Source organism: Sus scrofa, chromosome 1 (assembly GCF_054392235.1).
Source record: "Sus scrofa isolate SSC_HxYL_T2T_F1_AM1 chromosome 1, Sscrofa_HxYL_maternal_Yorkshire_Landrace_v2.0, whole genome shotgun sequence".
Taxonomy (NCBI): Eukaryota; Metazoa; Chordata; class Mammalia; order Artiodactyla; family Suidae; genus Sus; species Sus scrofa.
In genome coordinates this window covers 130,690,328-130,713,078 of record NC_139383.1, presented here as the reverse complement: position 1 = coordinate 130,713,078, position 22,751 = coordinate 130,690,328, and the positions used below count along the sequence as shown (strand labels likewise).

At 39.4% G+C, this 22,751-nt stretch overlaps 1 protein-coding gene across 7 annotated transcripts in view; it reads left to right on the top strand.

Annotated features, from left to right (window-relative positions):
• The first annotated feature begins 5,401 nt into the window (after positions 1 to 5,401).
• The window catches only part of USP8 (ubiquitin specific peptidase 8), a 70,072-nt gene continuing 52,722 nt past the window's right edge, over positions 5,402 to 22,751 (top strand). For 4 of the 7 annotated variants that reach the window (XM_021095647.2, XM_021095635.2, XM_021095641.2 and 1 more), the window contains exons 1-2: positions 5,402 to 5,508; positions 20,658 to 20,821. In XM_021095647.2, the coding sequence (XP_020951306.1) occupies positions 20,718 to 20,821 (104 nt within the window). In that variant the 5' untranslated portion in view covers positions 5,402 to 5,508; positions 20,658 to 20,717. The remainder of the gene's footprint in view (positions 5,509 to 20,657; positions 20,822 to 22,751) is intronic. The other 3 variants (XM_084970360.1, XM_084970362.1, XM_021095657.2) reach the window with 1 other exon arrangement.

The window sequence follows — 22,751 nt, the reverse complement described above, 5'->3', positions numbered from 1 at the left end:
TGAATGGCTCCATCATCCACCCAGTGGCTCAACTCTTTAGCATCATCATAGTTTTTTCCCTCCCCCTGATCTCCCCACATTTCCTGCTTCAAAGTACTCTCTCCCACAGCAGTAGGAGTTATCTTTATGAAAGCAAATTGGATCATGTCATCCCCTTGTTTACCTTTTCAAGGTTTTGCATGACTTTTAGGAAGTAAAACAAAATCCTAAATCCTGATGGATCTACAGGGCCCCTGATGATCTTCCCCTACTCATTCTAGCCAGTCTCAGCTCCTGTCTATTCTCCCAAATATCCTGCCCCTACTTCCTGCCTCAGAACTTCAGATATGTTTCCTCTATCTAAAGAGCTCTTTCTCCCCACACCCCACTTCACTTCTAATTAATACCCATTACTCACTTAGAATTAAGCAGTAGTTAATAGTGGCTAATAGTTGGGGGGAGCAGTTGTGTGCTAAGCACTTTTTAGGTACTAAATAATTTAACCTTCAGAGCCATCCTATAAGGTGGGTGCTATTATTATCATCTCCATTTACAAATGACATAACTGAGGTTGAACAGAGGTGAAATAACTTGGCCAAGGTCACATAACTATTAACTGGCAGAGCCTAGATTCAAAAACAGGCATCTGTGCTTTCTTAAATATTACCTTATACTCTGCCAATTCATCCAGGACCTCTTTTCTGTAGACATCAAATTATACTTACTGAGTAAATGGGAGAAAGAAAGAGAGAAGGAGGAAAGAGAAAAAAGAGGGAAAGAAAAGCTAAAGAGGATTCTCAATTTATGCATGTCAAATTGTACACTCTAGTTGATTTATTTTTCTTTTCTTTTCCTTTTTTTTTTTTTTTTTTTGGTCTTTTGTCTTTTTAGGGCCACACCCATGGCATATGGAAGTTCCCAGGCTAGGGGTCTAATCGGAGCTGTAGCTGCCAGCCTATGGGACAGACACAGCAACGTGGGATCCGAGCCGCATCTGCGACCTACACCACAGCTCATGGCAATGCCAGTTCCTTAACCCATTGAGCGAGGCCAGGGATCAAACCCACAACCTCATGGTTCCTAGTCGGATTCATTTCCACTCTGCCATGACGGGAACTCCCTGATTTCTTTTTTTTTTAATGTATTGGAGTATAGTTGACTGACAATATTGTATTAGTTCCAGGTATATAGCTAAGTGAATTGGAGATATATATATCTATATATATCCACTTTTTTCCCATATAGGCTATTACATATGATTGAGTAGATTTCCCTGGGCTATACAGTAGGTTCTTTGAAAAATACACGCACCCCCATGTTCACTGCAGCATTACTTACAATAGTCAAGGCATGGTACCAGACTAAATGTTCATCGACAGAGGAATGGATAAAGAAGATGTGGTACATATATACAATGGAATATTACTCATCCATAAAAAAGAATGAAATAATACCATTTGCAGCAACATGGATGGACCTAGAGGTGATCATACTGAGTGAAGTAAGGCAGAGAAAGACAAATACCATATGGTATCACTTATATGTGGAATCTAATTTAAAAATGATACAAAAGAACTTATTTATAAAACAGAAACTAACTCACGGATGTCTAAAGCAATCTTATGGTTACCATAGGGGAAATGGTGGTGGAGGATGGAGTAACATTAGCAAGAATCTAGCTGATTTCATCAACATCTTAGGGAGGTGGTAGATGAAGAAAGTGATGTCATTTAATGTGACTGAGAGGAGTTCCCATCGTGGCACAGCGGAAACGAATCCGACTAAGAACCATGAGGTTGCAGGTTCAATCCCTTGCCTCGCTCAGTGTGTTAAGGATCTGGCGTTGCCATGAGCTGTGGGGTAGGTCGCAGACGTGGCTCGGATCCTGAGTTGCTGTGGCTGTGATATAGGCCGGCAGCAACAGCCCCAATTTGACCCCTAGCCTGGGAACCTCCATATGCCGCGGGAGCGGCCCAAGAAATAGCAAAAATAATAATAATAATAATAATAATCTGTCTTCTATTCTCTCTATATCCCTGAGATCATCTCCTAATATGATCCCACTCACTCCCTGCCAGCCATACTGTCCTCCTTGCTGTCCCTCCAGCATACTCACCTTTTCCTGCTGCACTGCCTTCACTTGTGCTGCTATCATTGCCTGGATTTTCTCTACCCATATGTGCCCATGGCTTACTCCTTCTCTTCACTAAAGGCTCTAAGGAAATGTCACTAGTCAAGGAACTCTTCCCTGACTCTCTCATTAAAGAGAGAGAGTCTATCTTTGCTGGCTCTTTACCCTGTTCTATTTTTCTACTTAGCACCTGACACAGTATACAGTTGATCTTTAAACAATACAGGCACCAGAGGCACCAAGCTCCTCAGAATTAAAGATCTGAGTGTAACTTATAGTTGGCTCTCCATATCTCAGGTTCCTCCTCCAAGTGTGCCAGTTCAGTTCCACAACCACAGATTCGCTCAACCTCAGATTGCATGTTTACTATTGAAAAAAAAAATCATGTTTAAGTGGACTCGAGCAGTTCAAACTCATATTGCTCAAGGGTCAATTGTATATGTATTTGTTTATCATGCCTCCCCCACTAGAATGTAAGTCAGCTCTGTGTTGAGGAGGAACTTTTTTTTTTTTTTTTTTTTTTGTCTTTTTGTCTTTTAGGGCCGTACCCTCGGCACATGGAGGTTCCCAGGCTAGGCCTATGCCAGAGCCACAGCAACATGGGATCTGAGCTGCTTCTGTGAACTACACCACAGCTCATGGCAATGCCAGATCTTAACCCACTGATCGAGGCCATCCATCGTCCTCATGGATGCTAGTCAGGTTTGTTAACTGCTGAGCCACAACAGGAACTCTGAGAAGAGACTTTATAACCCAAGTCTAAAACAGTCCCTGGCAAGAGTGTCCTTGTGGCCCAGTGGGTTAAGGATCCAGCATTGTCACTGCTGCAGCTCTGGTCGCTGGGCCGGGAACTTCCACATGTCGTGGGCATGGCCAAAAAGAAAAAAACAAATAAAACAATCCCTTGCATGGTACACATATTCAGTAGTATTTTGTCTTTTTAGGGCTGCACCCATGACATATGGAGGTTCCCAGGCTAGGGGTCTAATCGGAGCTGTAGCTGCTGGCCTACACCACAGCCACAGCAACTCGGGATCTGAGCTACGTCTGTGACCTACACCACAGCTCACAGCAACACCAGATCCTTAACCCACTGAGCAAGGCCAGGGATCGAACCTACAACCTCATGGTTCCTAGTTGGATTTGTTAACCACTGAGCCACGATGGGATCTGCAGTAGATACTTCTTGAATGGATGAGGAATGAATCTGTTACAGTTTGTTTTGGACTACTGCTTATGGTGGAGATCAAAGCTATGGTCAAATATAGGCTATGCCTTTTAAAGACCTGGTGACCATTACTTGCATTCTAGGAACCATAGATAACTGTTGCCTCATTTGTTACAACACATATTTGAACAAGAGTTAGGGTTTATAATTCAATTCAATAAGCATAGTTTCATCTAGGTAACCTGGGTCTGTAAGAACTTTCATTCCACTAGTTTTGAGAAATCCAGAGCCCATACCCAGATTTCTGTGAATTTCCTAGAGATGTCCTTGTTTTTTCATGCTTTCACCAACTCAGTTCAGTTTTAGAATCATCCTTCATCTTGTATCTGGTTTCTCTACCACACCTGTTGATCCACATGTGGGAATTTATTAATTTAAAAAAAAACTAAAGCAAATGGTATGTGCTTTAGCAAACTTGACTGATGCTTTAAGGAAGTTGGGGAATTCTACTTACTGGGAGAGTGGTGGTCAGAATTGGGGCAATTACATCAGTGCAACAAAAAACTTTATGTGAATGTTAACGAGTCTTATTTATTAAAACCTTTCTGCCAGCCCACAATAGGAGACTCTTCATTGGTTGATTCATTCTTAGGAGCTTTTTTCTTTATCACTTCATATTTCTAGGGTCTTCTAAGATTGTCTTCAGAGAACCCCAAATTCTTCCTTCTTTGTTTGGTTCCCACTCCAAACTCTGCTCTGGCTTTTTCTTTGCATACTCAAATTCATCAAGGTGCTCAGCAGACATACATACACACACAAAGCAAACAACCAACAACCAGTTTACTTTCTTTTTTTTTTTTTTTTTTTGTCTTTTTGTCATTTCTTGGGCCGCTCCCCTGGCACATGGACGTTCCCAGGCTAGGGGTCGAATCAGAGCTGTAGCCACCGGCCTACACCAGAGCCACAGCAACGCGGGATCCGAGCTGCGTCTGCGACCTACACCCCAGCTCACAGCAACACCAGATCCTTAACCCACTGAGCAAGGCCAGGGATCGAACCCACAACCTCATGGTTCTTACTCAGATTCGTTAACCACTGCGCCATGACGGGAATTCCCAGTTTACTTTCTTAAGATCCACCCTCAATAGCTGTGATTTTCCCCCCATGGTTATGAAATTTTTTTCTAAGGTTTCCTAGTTAGTAGTGGTATAGTATACTCAGGTGGTATAGTATACTTCATATTCTATCGGTTTTAAATCTCTTGGGAAAGTGTATAGCTTGAGTTTAAAAGAGTTACCATGTTTTTGCAGGTACTTCATTATGATGTAAAGGAAATTAACATTAATGGAAAGACTACTATATGTGACACATTGTTGCTTTAGGTGTCATTTATTCATTACAAATTTATTGAACACCTATTTGGTACACACTTTCACTTAACACACTTACTATACCCCGCCTTCCAGCTTTTCCATCCATTAGACACTTGGACTGTCCTTGGGAGCTTAGTGACCACGGCCAAAAACTCCAACCAAATTTGTTTAAATTTATGGTCTAATTGGAGTATTTAATCACCATTTCTACGAGCATACAAAGATCACCTTGTGAAAAAGTTCAGGCCTCTCGTTTAGTTTTTGTAAGACTAGAATTTTGGTTAACGTTTTATATGCATACATAATATGATTTTTAGGATCGTGTTCATTCTTCCCTTACCAGAGGCGAAACTTTTAGCCAGAATTAGAGGAAATTGAAATTCCTTTTCTTGTAAGCCCTACATCTCCAATTAGAAGAGGAAGAGACGTAGCTCAGGCGTTAAAAGCAGCCATGCTTCCTCCGCAGCAAAACCCACGATGCGAGTAACACCAGGGTAACAGATCTAAGCCCGAGAAATACAGAGCGCAGGGGATGGGCGGGCCAGCTCGCCTCAGCTCAGCGTAGCCTGGTCCGTACCCATACTGCCCATCTAAAACATCCGCCTCAGCCCTCCTCCGCCCTCCCATACCCTCTCACAGGCGGTGACCGGGATGGGAAGGAACTAGCAGTGAGAGCGCGCGCGCGCAGCCCCGCCCCTGCGTGACGTCAGAGCAGCGACGCGTCGTAACGCAGTGCAAATTGGGAAAAGGGGATGAGCTGGTCTGGCTTCCGTCGGGTTAGCGATTCTTCCTCGGTTTGGTGGGAGATGGGCCTTTGGCAAGGCGGCTGGCATTTGTGAAGCGCGCCGTGCGCCAAGGTGAGTGAGGGGTTGGATCCTGGTTTTTATTCCTCCGGAAGCTCTTCTCAGTGAACCCCCTTCCACCAGCTGCTGGTCACCCGGGAGACAACCCCTGTCTTCGGAGAAGGGTGGGACAGCTCGAACGTAGAATCCGCATTTGGAGGAAGGGCCCTACCCTGAGTCTTTGCTGGTGCCCACCTAGAGTTGCCCAGCGAGTTTCGTGTGGGCTCAGGTTTTCCGGTCTTAGAAGGTGGCCTTGACCATTCTTCCACCTTCTTGAACGCTCAGTCCGACTTTGACCTCGTCCCTCTTGCCTCTGTTTTCAGATTTTCTGCTGTTGGGCTATCTTCCCAGGCCTTAATACAACCTTCTAGAGTGTTTTCCAGTCCTTCCTCTGATCCTGTCAAACTTGGTTTTAGTGAATTCCAAGTAGGAGTTTAAAGAATCAATGAGCTCATCAAAACTAAAACTGCGACTCCCCAAGTAAAATCTTTTCTTTCCTAAAATGTGGCCTCTCTACTAGAGGTGTGAAACAAGTTAATTTCACCTCCACTCCACCTTGGAAAATACCAGAACCCAGAATTTAGACAGAAAGCTGCAGACCACACTTTTGGGTTTGTTTCTTACCTCCAGTACATTTTGTGACCTTGAAGCAAATCACTTAATCACTAAAAAAAATTTACCTGAAGACAGAGGTGTTGCAGAGCCTAAGGAATTTAATATTTGTTAAAGAGCTCTGAGGGTTTCAGATGTAGGCGATGCCGAACTGAGGATTTTACTTTTTCTGCATCTGCGAGCATCTTAATTTTTGAATACTTCCTACTGGAGCCATGAAAAATGTCAAGTGATTTTTGTTAAGGAAGTGTTCCTCTTCTAGGCTTGCTCTGCAGCTTTGCTGTGTAAGCAGATTTTGTATTTCAACAGATTCTGTTTGATTCATTGTTCAATGTCTTTCATGATGAATTTAGATAGTTTCTCAGACCCCAGAGTACTGGATCAGTTTATCTGAAAGGTGCCGTAGCTTGTGCTATGTCTTTATCATGTTGAAATGTGTATTCCTTTTCTTGTGACACATTAGATGCATCTTTTAAATTAGATAGTAAGGATTGTATAGTAAAAGACAACAACAACCTGTCATTAATGATATAAATATACATTAATTGCACACAAGTATTCATTGTAGTCTTTGAGAAAACAGAAAAACAAAAATACTTTAAAGATATCTTTCTAGAATTTAATTTTTTAATGTATTTACTTGAACTTTATCAATCATTATGGTCTTTATTAATGTGAATATAATGGGAAAGAACCAATATGGCTTTTGTAAAGTAAGAGTTAGCACATCAGATTTTTTTCCCATAAAATGTCTAGCACTATATTTTATTATGAACTTTTCTTCATGAAGATATACTTGGTTTTGTAGAGATGAAAGGGGGAGAAGTGTTCATCAAATATGAGCTGCTAATAAAATTAGATATTATTGAGTCTTTAAAAACAAATCTTGGTTATTGTCCCCACTGCCTATTACTGTATACCAAATCACTCTAAAACAAAGTGGCTTAAAACTACAGTTTATTCTCATGTTTCTGTGGGCTGAGTGGACTCACCTGGTTGGTTCTTAGTTAGGGTTTCATGTATTCGTCGTCAGGTACACAGCTAGGGTTGGAGTCATCTGAAAGCTCACCTGGGCTGCACATCCTAGATGGTTTATTCGCATGGATGGCAGTTGATACTGTCTGAGAGTTCAGCTGGAGATGTCAGTTGGAGTGCATGCACCAGTCTCTTTATGCATCTTTGACATGTCAAAGCATGGAGGATGAGTTCTAAAAGCAAGTATTTGAAGAGTCGGAAAGTGGAAGCTTTCTCTTAAAGCCTTTTAAAGCCTGGACCAGAATTTGGCACAGCATTACTTCTAACATACTCATTTGGTTAGAGCAGTAAGAGCCTTCCCCTTTGACCCTCTACCTTTTGAAGGGGAAAATGCCAAAGAATTTGTGGCCATATTTAGCATACCATAATTTTGTTGAAAAAGTTGTTTTAAACTAATGTTTGGATTTAACAGTAGATGAAGAATAAGTTACAGTTTTGATTTCTTTAGTCATTTCAGTGTACATTACAATTTTCAGAGCACTTTTCCATATGTATATTTTTTCATTTGATGCTTTTGAAAACTCTTTAGAAGCAGATGGATTTTTCCTGTTTTGCAGATGAAAATAAACTGGGGAATGGCAGTGGTGGTGTTGGGAGGATTTAAGGAATTTACCCAAAGTCACATGACAAAGAGTAGAAAATGGGACTAAGACCTATAATACTTTCATGATATAAAATTTATTAGTAGTAAATGATGAAATATTAAACTTATTTGCAATTATATATTTATAATCATACTAATTCCAGTAACACAGTACTTATGTATAGTGAATAAAGTTAGGGTTAAGATAGCTAAATCCGGGCTCTTCCAACACATTAGTTTAGTCTTTTATAATACTGAATTCTCTGAAATGTACCAGTAATGATGTGGACTTGCATATCTTTTTTTTAAGTTGAAGAACAGTTGATTTATAGTGTTTCAGGTGTACTGCACAGTGTTTCAGTACATATATGTGTGTGTATATACATATGCTTATTTATATGTGTTTCAGTATATGTATATATACGTGTGTGTGTATATGCTTATTTATATGTATTGGGCAGAGTGCTTCAGTATATATATATATACACACACAGACATACACATATATATGTATAGGTATGCTTATTTACATATATATATATAAAATCTTTTTCATATCTTTTCCATTATAGGATCTTACAAGCTGTTGACTATAGTTACCTGTGCTAAGTAGGTCCTTGTTTATTTATTTTATATATAGTAGTATGTATCTGTTAATACCAAATTGCAAATTTATCCTTCCCCCACCTTTCCCCTTTGGTAACCATAAGTTTGTTTTCTATGTCTATGAGTCTCTTTATGTTTTGTAAATAAGTTCATTTGTATCATTATTCTAGGTTTCTTGTATAAGCGATATTATATGATATTTGTCCTACAAGGCTTCCTAATATAGTGAAATGAAATTATATGCATTGTAATACCAATTTCAATGGCAGTGGTTTTATAAGTAAATTGAAAAGCTGTGAGTGTAGAACTCCTGAGGGTTTTATTTTAATTTCTTAATTGCAAAATTTTTAAAATGAAAATGATTCCTCATAATTTTGGTAGATTAGGAATTACATAACTTAACATGGTGATAGCAGCTGGAAATTGTCATCTTCCTATTGTTTCATTGCTTCTAGTAACATGCTTATATCCATTGTTTATGCCTATAGTTTTCTGTCTGGATTGCACATTTAGAATTCACCTGAGGAGCTTTATAAAAATACCTATGTGTAAGTCTTATGCTCAGAGAGTCTGATTGAACCATTAGGGATAGGTTCTGGGCATCAAAGTTCTGTAGGTCATTCTGATATACAAGTTCCCTGGTGTCTACTGGTTAGGACTCGGTGTTTTCACCACTAAGGCCCAGGGTCAGTCCCTGGTCTGGGAACTGAGATCCCCCATCAAGCTGCTGCATGCTGTGACCAAAAAAATTAATTTTTTAAAATTAAAAAAATAGGAGCTACTGCTACTGTGTAGTGGGATCGGCTGTGCCTGAGGAGCTGTGGGGATGTGGGTTTGGTCCCTGGCCCGGCACAGTGGGTTAGGGATCTGGCGTTGCTGCAGTTGTGGCTTGGGTCGAGACTGGTCCCTGGGAGCTCCATATGCTGAGGGGTGGTCAAAAATGACCAAAAAAACAAAAAAAAAAAATTTTTTTTTTTTGTCTTTTCTAGGGCTGCACTCACGGCATATAGAGATTCCCAGGCTAGGGGTTGAATCGGAGCTGTAGCCGCCAGCCTATACCAGAGCCACAGCAACGCGGGATCCGAGCCGTGTCTGCAACCTACACCACAGCTAACGGTAACGCCAGATCCTTAACCCACTGAGCAAGGCCAGGGATCGAACCCTCAACCTCATGGTTCCTAGTCAGATTCGTTAACCTCTGCACCACAATGGGAACTCCGAAAAAAAAATTTTTTTTAAATAAAGGAGATAAAGATGGAGAAGAGATAAGAAATGAATCAAGGTTATATGTATAGTTAGACATCTGTTATGTAAAACAGTTACCCTTTGTGTTTTCTCTAGGAATAGCCCTTAATAAAATTGAAAAATTTTGGCATGGTATTTTAGGGCCTGTATTATGATACTTTGCTTTATGTTACTATTGTGTACTTATCTTTCATCTTAAGAGGTACAAACTATGTTAGGAAGTATATTCTTTATATCCCCTAAAGCCCCCAACATCCCATCTTGAACAGATATAGGTATTCTAAGTGTTTACCACATTGAAGCTAGTTTTTAATCACTCTTTAGAACTAGGGCTAGTTCTTTTACTGTTTTTCTTTTTAGTATTGTAGGAGCTTTGTAACATTGGAGTTCTGTTTTTCTTTGGTTTCCATGATACTGCACTTTCCTGGTTTTGCTTCATTCTGTGTTTCTTTCTTCCTTTAGGAACCATCCCTGCCCCCAAGTTCTGAGCCCTTCAGGTATCTTGTCACCTGTAGAGAATCAAAATCTCATTTCCTTGATGATTTGTTCTCCTGATTTTAGTTACTTGTGTAAAAGATGTTTATGTTTTTAAAACTGTTACAGCAGTTGCCTGGTGGCTCAGTGGGTTAAACAGGATCTGGCATTGTCACTGTAGTGGCTTGAAGTGCTGCTGTAGTGAGGGTTCCATCCCTGGCCAGGGAACTTTTACATGCTGTGGGTGCAGCCAAAAATAAAAAATAAATTTAAAAAACTATTATAGTTTTAAAATATACATAAAAATGAAGAGAATAGAATTATTTAAACTATCCTAGATAACATATTTCAGTGTCAGTACTTTTTTTGTCTCCAAAAACAGTGGAGTTATCAAAATTAACATTAATGCCTTAATAGTTAATTTAGTATGTATCTGGTCTTTCTGTAGACCTAATGTCTAATTACATATTTATATCTCTCTCAAGGCTTCTTTCTTTAGATGTTACCCTTTTGCATAAACTCAGCATGTTCAAATATTTTGTAAATCATTGGTCCTTATTTGGGGGGTGATTCCCCCCCCCCCAATTGGACATTTGACAATGTCTGGAAACTTTTTTGGATGTCACAACTGGAGAGAGAAGTGTGGGTACTACTGGCATCTAGTAGATAGAAGCCAGGGATGCTCCTAAACATCCTACAATGCATAAAGCTGCCCCGCAACAAAGTATTATCCAGTCAAACATCTGGGTAGTGCCTAGTTCAGAAATGCTGCTATAAACTAATCACTTTATAAAAACTACAGTATTCCTTTTTTTTGTTAACATCTCTACCATTGTTCACATTTCTTAGGGTTGAAAGGTATGTGTGTGTGTGTGTGTAAGTACTCAAGAGAGAAAATACTGTTGCAGTCAAAGCATGTTTCTACCTTTTTGCGTTCTTTTTTGCTGTGGCCCCATATTCTTTTCTAAAGTATCGTTTCCTTGTTCTTGTTTCCTTTCAATCTGTCTTGCGTATCCTCACTTTGACCTGCTAGGAGATACCATTTTCCCATCAAGATCTGGCTTCTTATTGCCTGCTGAATTAAATATAAATTCTGGATGGCTTCAAAGTCCTCTGTAATGTGACTCCATCTCCTTCTCCCTAGTATATTATTGTTAGCCAAGAAGTACTCATAGCTGACTATATGGACTACTGAGGTAGATGTTAGCGATCTAGCATGTCAGAGTAATGACATGTAAAGGCATGTAAATATAATTCCTTGATCTAATTGATTATTTCCTAATAATCCCTATAGTATTCTTTATTCTTTTTACTACCTTCCCATTACTGATTCCTCACCTCTTCCGAAATGCCCTCCTTTCTCACTCTATTCACTCTATCCTTTCTGTCTCTATCACATCATGAGACTGCAGGCTTATGAGGTATGAGGATCTTAAAGCATAGTCATAATTGTCATTTGGCCCAATTACTGTACTAAAGGAATGATACACAGATAAAGAATACTATAGGATTTAGAACAAGAGATAAACTTTAAGAACTGGAACCATCAAGGATGGAAGATGTGGAACTTGAGTTGGTCCTTGAAGGAAGAGGGATCAGCTCAAAAGAGAAGAGTGATCTTTGGGCTGGAAGAAGCCCTCCCTCACCTCCCCCACCCACACCTTGCCCCAAGTTATACTGAATTTTTCCTCCCTTTTGACTTTCCTGTGATTGGAGTCACATATTGATGCATAGTATAGGAGTTAATTGTTAGCTTATTGTTTAATGAGTATTAGTTTGGTCTTGGTAACTAGACTAAGGTATTTGTGATCAGAAGCCCTATGGTATTACTCTCTTTATCTCCCTAGAGCAGTATTACTCAGAAGTAGCCAGTCTCTGTTATAGGCTTGCAGCTTGTGCTAGAATATAAATCAGTACACTACTTTCTTCATAAAGTCTTGCTGCTGTGAAAAATTCAGTGTTTCTAATTGGTTTACATTCTATTATAAGGTTATTTTATCACAGACTGGTAGCAAACAATTGCTCAACCAGTACTGGACTGTGGACCACACTTGGAGTAGCATTGCTCTATGGGACTTTTACACTATTTCTTTTGTAACCTCTAGTAAGAAAACATTTTTCATTTCTACCCAGTATTCTATATGTGAACACACACATACACATAAACAAAACTAAAGTTTCATGAAACAGTACGTAACCTTACTATGTATGACATACTCTGATATTTTCTCTTGAAGTTCTTTTTTTTTTTTTTTTTCTTTTTTTTCTTTTTAGGTCTACAATTGCAGCATATGGTGGTTCCCAGGCTAGAGTTCAAATTGAAGCTGTAGCTGCCTGCCTACACCACAGCCACAGCAACTCAGGATCCAATCTGCGTCTGCAACCTACACCATAGCTCATGGCAATGCCAAATCCTTAGCCCACTGAGCGAGGCCAAGGATCGAACCTGTGTCCTCACGGATACTGATCAGATTCATTTCCACTGAGCCAGGGTGGGAACTCCTTAAAGTTCATTTGTTCTTTCTTTCTTTCTTTCTTCCTAATGCTGATTGTGACCTTTTTTTTTTTTTATCTTTTGTCTTTTCTAGAGCCGCACCTGCGTCATATGGAGGTTCCCAGGCTAGGGGTCTAATCAGAGCTGTAGCCACCGGCCTATGCCAGAGTCACAGCAACTCGGGATCCGAGCCACATCTGTGACCTACACCACAGCTCATGGCAACACTGAGTCATTAACCCACTGAGCAAGGCTAGGGATTGAACCCGAAACCTCATGGTTCCTAGTCGGATTCGTTAACCACTGAGCCACGATGGGAACTCCTGACTGTGACCTTCTAAATGGAATTTTTTGTTGTTGTTGCACCCATGACATGTGTGAAGTTCCCAACCCAAGGACTGAATCCAAGCTGCAGCTGCAACCAGCGCTGCATCCTTTAGCCCTCTATACCGGGCCAGGGATTGAACCTGCACTTCTGCACTACCTGAGCCTCTGCAGTCAGATTCTTAACCTACTGCACCACAGTGGGAACTCCAGAGCCTTCTTAATACTCTAGGATTGCATTAAAACATTATTTCATCAGTATTCATTAGTCTGTGGCATTTTAACTAGAATTAGTGTAGAGTGAATTATATGAAATTTAAGACAGTTGGAAGATGTAGTGACTACTGTTGCTGTCTGGGGGCCAGAGGCAGGGCTGGATGAGATGATGGATGGCCAATGAAGACAAACTTGCTTTCCTTTCAGCATTGCCAACAACCTTGGCAGTAGCTGGTGTGAAACCCTAAGTAGGATATCAGGACTGATTTAAATTACCACAAATCTAAGTCTTCACTTTTTTTACTTTTTAGTCTTCATTCTGTGGTTCAAGTCATCTAATGTCTACTCCTCTCTTTGAAACAGTCAGAAAGATATCAGAGAGAGAAAGAGAGGGGTATATATGCCTTCCATTTTCTCCCTATTGTTAACTTATTTTCAGCACTGCCTGGATTTCACTTTTGGAGCAAGGCTGTTTGATTAAGCTGGAGTTCTTAATCTTTATCAGGTTTACACATCTTAAGGAATTATTTTTTGTTTTAGAAGAACTTTAGTATTTTTTACATATATTTTTTTCTACTTGTCATTTTTGAGGTATAACATAGTTTTAGTGGATTATGTATATTTAGTCCTACAACTAAACGGGTTGATTTTAAAATTGAGTTCTGTAGTTACTGAACATGCTTGTATAATTATCAGTGGGTTGTAACAACAACAAACTGCTGATGCTCTTTCCCTTGTTTTTATTGTTGCAGTCAAAATAAGGAAATTGGAAATTCATTCAGTCATTCTGGACTTAATGTATTTTATGCCAGTCTCTTTTGAAATGTCTTTAATGGCAAAACATAGCAGAAGGACTTATCAAAAATTTAATACATTAGAGTTTACATACATTAAGTTGGATATGTATCCTTCTTTGCTTTCTCCTTTGGTTAAGCAAAATACCCTTTACCTTGTGCTTTGACTTCTGCAGAAATGTGTGTGATTGTAGAGGCTGAAATAGCAATTAAGGCAAAGGTGAAAGTATTTTTAACACCGAACATCCTATTATAACAATGTAACTTATAATGTATTTATTTATTTTAACTTATACTTTAATGAATGAAAGTGGAAACACCTGTGATCCTTTGATGACATTATCTGAGAGAGTTGTTCTTTATTTCAACTCACAAAAATCAAATAATGTCAGAAAAGGTAACTTTTTAAAAAGCACAAATCTTCCTCTTAGAAATCCTCATTAAAAACATTGATGTCGGAGTTCCTGTCATGGCTCAATGGTTAACGAATCTGACTAGGACTCTGGCCTTGCTCAGTGGATTAAGGATGCGGTGTTGCCCTGAGCTGTGGTGTAGGTTGCAGACTCGGCTCGGATCCCGCATTGCTGTGGCTCTGGTGTAGGCTGGCGGCAACAGCTCTGATTAGACCCCTAGCCTGAGAACCTCCATGTGCCACGGGTGTGGTCCTAGAAAAGACAAAAAAAAAAAAAATTGTTGTCATCATAATCTTATCCCTGTCTTTCCCTCACTGTGTCTAATCAGTTGCCAAGTCCTGTCATTCTACCTTTGCAGTGTCTCTAGTATCTGCCTCCTCCATTCTGTCTCTACTGCCCTACTTCTGACCTTCATCATCTTTCCTTAGGATCACTATAATAGGTAGCTAGTGTCTTCCTTTATCTCCAGTCTTTTCAAGCCTAACCTGTACTGTTAGTTTGGATCATGTAACTCAGTTGTTAGAAACTGGCTATGGCTCTCTGTTACCTTTAGAAAACAAAGTAAATACCTTAATGTGACTTTCAGGGCCTTCCATTATGTGTTCCTAGACTATTTTTTCAGGCTTTATTGCCTAGCAAGTCCTTGTTCATTTTGCTGTCTAGTTCCTAAAAATGTTCTTTACTTTTTTTGACTTTTTCCTAATACTGTTCCTAATCTCTTTCAAAAGCCATCTCTTACCAAGACTCACATAAATGCTGTCTCTTCTGTGATGTCTCCCAGGATCCTTTTGGTCATACTTGATCTTCCTTCTTTTTTTTTTTTTTTTTGTCTTTTTGTCTTTTGTTGTTGTTGCTGTTGTTGTTGCTATTTCTTGGGCCGCTCCCGCGGCATATGGAGGTTCCCAGGCTAGGGGTCGAATCAGAGCTGTAGCCACCGGCCTACGCCAGAGCCACAGCAACGCAGGATCCGAGCCGCGTCTGCAACCTACACCACAGCTCACGGCAACACCGGATCGTTAACCCACTGAGCAAGGGCAGGGACCGAACCCGTAACCTCATGGCTCCTAGTTGGATTCGTTAACCACTGCGCCACGACGGGAACTCCTGATCTTCCTTCTTAATTTTTCTTATTGTGCATTATTTGCAACTCTATCATACCTATGAATACATGTTGTATTAACACTGCTTACAACTTTCTCTTCCATGTTTTTTAAATTATGTGAGGAAATGGATCACATCTAATTTTTGAGTTCTTGGAAGCACAGTGTTTTCTATACAGCAGGATATCTGTGAATCTTCAAATTGAATATAACTTTGAAATAGCTGATTTACTTTTTTATTTAAAACAATTTTTTTTATTAAAGTATAGTTGGTTTACAATGTTCTGTCAGTTTCTGCTGTACAGCAGAGTGGCCCAGTCGTACATATGTATATGTACATTCTTTTTCTCATATTATCTTCCATCATGTTCTGTCTCAAGTGGATTGGATATAGTTCCCTGTGCTATACAGCAGGACCTCATTGCTTATCCATTCTAAATGTAATGGTTTCTGTCTACTGACCCCAAACTCTCAGTTCATTTACTACTTTAAGTTGCCTTTAAGGTAGCATATAAAGTTTCTGTATCCTTTATTTAATGAAGATCCAGGCTTTAAAGATAGTCATGAGAAACAGATTTGACTGAGACGTATCCTAGATCTTTATTTTATTTTATTTTATTTTATTTTATTTGCTGTTTAGGACCAAACCCGCAGCATATGGAGGTTCCCAGGCTAGGGGTCAAATCGGAGCTACAGCTGCTGGCCTACACCACAGCCATAGCAACACAGGATCCGAGCTGCATCTGCAACCTACACCACAGCTCACAGCATGACAGGAACTCCTAGATCTTCATTTTAGAAAGTTCAAATCAGTAGCTTTCTTTTCCCAACCAAGAAATCTAATTATCATGAGTCAACAAAATAGCATCTACCTGATTTTTTGAAAATATATTTTGTGGTTAAGCTACTAATACTTATGACCCACATGAAGGATAGAATTGGAAAAACTAGATACTATCAGACTGGTACCAGGTTACTCTGCCTAACTATGGTGTTAATTCTTATCTTAGTACACTTAGTGTCACCAATTAAATCATTGATCCTTTTGAGAATTACATTTCAAGAGCCAGCCTCTATCAAGGGAGCAAATGTTGGGTTTTTGTGGTTGAATAAGTTAAGATCCTAGCTGAGCTAGATGAGGGCAGAGAAGTTAGGGATAACTCTTGTTACTGTTATTTTGCTGCCTTCTAGCCCTCCTTAATAGTCCAAGCTCCAGTATCCCCTGCCCTCTGCCACCATGGTTGTGGCATCACTAAGGCCTCAGGTTTCCTTAGGTACCTTCTTGAAAAGTTAGTTTCTTGGCCTTACTATGCTTTCCTTTAGTTAAAAGTATTATTCCTCAAATGTTGATTCTTAAATTTCAGTAGAAATAATGTTCCTAGAGCACTACTCCATTCCATCATTTTCTTTTTCAATGCCAATTTTTTTTAAAGTTATCTACAGTCTCCTTCCATTTCTTTATTCCTTAATGCCTCTACTTTTGCTTCCACTCACAGCACTGTATGGAAGCTGTGCTCAACAAGGTTATATAGGAGTTCCCGTCGTGGCGAAGTGGTTAATGAATCCCACTAGGAACCATGAGGTTGCAGGTTCGATCCCTGGCCTTGCTCAGTGGGTTAAGGATCTGGCGTTGCCATGAGCTGTGGTGTAGGTCGAAGACTCGGCTTGGATCCCGCGTTGCTGTGGCTCTGGCATAGGCCGGTGGCTACAGCTCCGATTCGACCCCTAGCCTGGGAACCTCCACATGCCGCAGGAAGAGGCCCTAGAAAAGGCAAAAAGATCAAAAGAAAAAAAAAAAAAAGGTTATATATATTAGGCTCTTCCAATATTCCAAATCTTTTTTTTTTTTTACATCAATATTTAAAAACTTATTTTAAGTTTGCTTGTCTCATCCATAACTTCCTAACTTTTACATCTTTCTGGATATTCTTTTCATTGTATGCATTTGGATATTTTTATTATACTCGCATTGTTATATAATTGCTTTCTTTAAATTTTTTTAATGAAACACAAAGTATGTTACATATTATTTTATATGCTATAAAAAGCCTGATAATAAATGATCATCTGTGTAAACTATCATATGTAAAATAAGTTACAAGGAAATGTTATATGACACAGGGAACATAGCCAACATTTTTATAATAACTATAAATGGAATATCTTTTAAAAATTATGAATCACTGTAGTATATAATGTTGCACATAGGCTATACTTCAGTAAATAAATAAATAATGATCATCTGTGAGCATCTGTGAATGTACCACCCAACCTGAGAAATAAAACCTTCCTGATACCCCTGAAGCTCCTTGTGTGTGCCTCCCTTATTATATCCTCTACCTCTCCAGAAAAAGAATGTTTTGTTAATCATTTCCTGCCTTTCTTGATAGGCTTATCTCATTTGTATCTTTAAGCAGTATATTGTTCAATTTAGTTTATTTTAAAACTTTGTACAAAAAAAAAAACCCTTCATACAAATGCTATCATGTTATATGTATTCCTGCTTTTCCATTCAACTTTAGGGGGATAGGCAGGGACTGGGGAGGTAGGTGGTAAGTGTGGGAGGGTAGGGACTATTCTCTGATTAAACTGTTTATCCTTGGAGGTCAGGGTCTTATATACCCTTTGGGTTTTTTTTCTTTTTTGGGGGGGGGGCCTAAAACCGTGGTGTATGGAGATTCCCAGGCTAGGGGTCCAATCGGAGCTACAGCTGCCGGCCTACACCACAGCCACAGCAACGCAGGATCTGAGCTGTGTTTGCGACCTATACCACAGCTCATGGCAACTCCGGATCCTTAACCCACTGAGCGAGGCTGGGGATTGAACCCTCAGCCTCATGGTGCCTAGTCAAATTTGTTTCCACTGCACCACAATGGGAACTCCTCTTATGTACCTATTGTATCTTTACCATGTAATACAATGTTTTTTACAAGGTAAGACGCTCAAATAATGTTGTCTCTAAGAGATTCCTATCATATTCTTTCTTTCATGGGTGCTCTTGGCTGCTTTGGTGATGCTTTGTTGATGAATTAGATACCTAACTAGAAAGACATATTTAAGGGTAATTAATCCTTTTGGAAGTGATGGTGTGGTCCCTAGGCTTTTTCTTCCCTGTCATTAATAGGTTTAGACATAGGAGTTCCCATGTGGCTCAGCGGTTAACGAACCCCACTAGTGTCCATGAGGACATGGGTTCGATCCCTGGCCTCACTTGGTGGGTTAAGGATCTGGCATTGCTGTGAGCTGTGGTGTAGGTCACAGACGCAGCTTGGATCTTGCATTGCTGTGGCTCTGGCATAGGCCAGAAGCAACAGCTCCGATTCGCCCCCTAGCCTGGCAACCTCCATATGCCGAGGGTGTGGCCCTAAAAAGACACCCCTCCCCCCCTCCAAAAAGCTTTAGACATAGAATGCAGAGTAGAGGGATAAGTGTAGAAAATGTTTTTATATGAGATATTTGTTTCTGAATGCATAGATCTGAAACTACTAATTCAAGTGTTTGGTTAAACCTGTGTTTGTAGGTGCATAGAGCAAATATGGATGGAAAAAAGTTGAAAATTATAAAAATAAGACTTTAAGCGAAAAAATTAGGTTTGGTGAATAAGACAGTGGATTAATGGTGTGGGATTAGAAGGGATAAGTATCATGAAATCAGAAAGTATCAATATTTAATGTAAAATGTGACTAGAATCAAAGCAAAATGGTGTGCTTATGAAGTTTCACATAGGTAAACAGAAGCCTTTTCCGCTGTAAAGTTTTACCTTACTCAGCATTTTAGGATTAAGTGTTCATTGATGTTGAGTTGTCTAATAATAATGAACTGACACATCGAAGAGCATTAAGATAGTGGAAATAAGTGATAGAAAAAAGTTGTTATCTCTTAAATGTATTAATAAAGCTTTTTATTCAAATTGTAAATTAGTTCCTCAGAGCAGCTTGTGTATGTTTACTTGGTTTCCTGAGGGTTTCATCTAGTAACACTTTCGATCTTGCTAAGACTCCTCGTTTGATGGGCTCACCTAATCTGCCCCATCTACAGGTATATACACACACAACTTAATTGTTACATATCTAGCCTTTCTTCTTGTCTTCATTTTGTTTGCTACCTCCTCTGTCTTCCTAGTCAGAATTAACCAGAGCAGATGAGGATACAAAGAATGTCATGAAACATCAGAGATTTTTTTCAGAGTAAACCAAAGTACATGGGTATATTCTCCCAGAAACATGTTCATATACCGCCAGCTTCATATAAAGTGGCCCTTCCTACCCCTCAGCTTGTTTCCTTTTATTAATTGATAGCTTCAATGAGAAAGAGAAATATTTCTAAATGAAAATTCCATTTGTGATCTCTACATGCAGACTTAACAGAAGAAAAATATAAAAGCTGTTATTCTTTTAGTTCCATTGACAGGAAAGAGTCCTAAATACTTAATGCAAAATGATACAAGTAGCAATTCACTTAGTTAATGAAAATTTGGAGGGGGGAGTTCCCGTCGTGGCGCAGTGGTTAACGAATCCGACTAGGAACCATGAGGTTGCGGGTTCGGTCCCTGCCCTTGCTCAGTGGGTTAACGATCCGGCGTTGCCGTGAGCTGTGGTGTAGGTTGCAGACGCGGCTCGGATCCCGCGTTGCTGTGGCTCTGGCGTAGGCTGATGGCTACAGCTCCGATTCGACCCCTAGCCTGGGAACCTCCATATGCCGCAGAAGCGGCCCAAGAAACAGCAACAACAACAACAACCACAAAAGACAAAAAAAAAAAAAAGACAAAAAAAAAAAATTTGGAGGGGAAAGTAAGTTGTTTATTGATACCCTATATATCTTGAACTTCCAAAATATAAGATAATTTAAAATTAACTCTTGGCAAAAAATACAGTTTAGGAGTGGTTTTTTTTTTTTTTTTTTTGCTTGTTTGGGTTTTTTTTTTTTTTGTCTTTTTTTTTTTTGTCTTTTTTTTTAATGGCCTCTTCTGCAGCATATGGAGGTTACCAGCCTAGGTCAAATCAGAGCTGTAGCTCCTGGCCTACACCAAAGCCACAGAAACACAGGATCTGAGCCGTGCCTGGGACCTACACCACAGCTCATGGCAACGCTGGATCCTTAACCCACTGAGCAAGGCCAGGGATCAAACCCACGTTCTCATGGACGCTAGTCAGATTCGTTTCCGCTGAGCCATGATGGGAACTCTGGTTTAGGAGTGTTTTAATTGCTCATTTATTTTACTGTTAATGAGGAAAACTAGTGGAATTACTTGTGTTCATTTTGTTTCAGAAAAGAACTGCTTTTAATGAAGTATACCATCCATTGTAAAAGTGGAAAAGATTATTCATCATGCCTGCTGTGGCTTCAGTTCCTAAAGAACTCTACCTCAGTTCTTCACTAAAAGACCTCAATAAGAAGACAGAAGTTAAACCAGAGAAAATAAGCACTAAGAAGTATGTATCCTTTGCTAGTTTGAGTCATATCCAGGTGTCCCCCACTATTCAAGAGTCTTCCTATGAAGCCTTTTGCAAGCCAAAATGGCATAAAATGAGGAAGCAATTACTTTTTTAATAAAAAAGCAAAAATCCTCTTTGGGGTCCCTTGATTTAGTGAGAAAGACCTATTAAGGTAGGTCTTTGGTAAAAGCAAAGTGATATAAAGTGAACTTTCAGCAAGCAGGGGATAGTTGTTAACTTTCAGTTCATTTCCATTTTATTAAATGAGTTAGAGAAGTTCTTAATTTATTTTGTCAGAATATATATATTCTGCTAATATGCATATTATCTGTTATCTGGACAGTATATTAAGTCATAAGTTTAAGGGATAAAGACTGCAAGGATTCTACAGAACTCATTCAGCCACAGTTAGTGTCTTTTCATAAAACAGATAAAAGTACTTCTTAAGTAAAGATCATTTTTATCCTTGTGAATTTCACATACAAGATACAGTTCTAGCATAGTCTTTTTGTAATTAAAAAAGGAGATATGTGTTTTTTTATACAGTATTGAGCAAAGTAGTAATTTTTGCCAGTTTGACATGAACTTTGAATCTAATGATTTATGTGTGTTTATTTTTGAGGGCATGTAGTCTGTCTATGCTGGGGGAGACTATATGTTGAGGTAAAGGCTGCTGATGATACTTTCCTGGGAATAAAATTTGTCCTGAGGTAAAATATAATAGAAATGAAGTGGTCCAGCTCTTTTGTTATTTGCTGGAAGTTATTTTGCCAAAAATGAGGTGTTATTAGAATTGTTAACCTGCTGATAGTTTTATCTGTCAGGAGGGAGGCAGTAGGGGAACTTTTCCTTTGAATTTATTTTGACCAACAAAGGAGAAGATTTGGAGATGACTATATTATAGATTTGGGAGTAAGAGTTTCAGAAAGAAAGGTGGGTCTAACCACCCATATACCCAACACTTGAAGCAAGCAGATTTTAGAAATTAGGGGAAAACAGGTGTTCTGTTGCTGGAGCTAAAGTGAGACTAAAAAATGTCTCTGATCCCAAATGAACCTGTGAAGAGGCATCTTAAACCCATGGTTGCACACAGACATCTTTATGAGTCAGTTTCTAGAGGAAATAAACAGACGATTGGAAGAAAATAAAACATCAAGGAGAAGAAAAGAGAGTGGTAAGAACTTTATAGGAGGTCAGAAAAGAAAATCCAAAAAAACTGATATTCTTAAATGTTACTAAAGATAAAACGGACCTTTAGAAAGAAGATCTTTTGTGGGGGGAAGGAGCAGGAAGAACAAAGAAAGGATGGGCATACTTCTTGAGTTAAGTTGGTAATGTTGATGGGATGACAGCGAAAGTAGCTCTCTTGAACTCATATTGGGTGATTTTCAAATGGGAGATAGTGGGAAGGATAAAACCACGTTGATGCTCTCTCAGAGAGCTTCATCTTATCTAAAAACAGAAAAGTCTGTTCTAGCAATGTTTGGTTTAGCTCTATGACTACCCTGACTCCACAGGGAGTGGTGTGTTGGAAGGAGTTTCTAAATTTGTAACCACAACTCATGTTCTGGCTATGCCGTAGTACTATTCTAGAGAATGCTAGAATCCTTTTAGGATATCTGGTTCATTGAACTCATGGTGTCATTGCAGCCATTTCGGCTGGATCTGCTACACATAGGTCCATGAAATGTATGTATATCATAGTGAAAGAAATTTGGAAAAACCTAAGAGCTGTTGCACACACTCCTAAAACTCTTAGAAAATCGCCTTACTTTCTAGCTTTGGTTTGATTTACCTGTATCCTAGAACTTTGATGCCATGCTTGGCAGGGCATACACATGACTGAAATCATCCTTGTGTGGAACTATCTTTGCTCTTGAAGACCACTTTGGCCCTGTTTCTTTGTGTGGTGTTCTAGTTCTTTGGC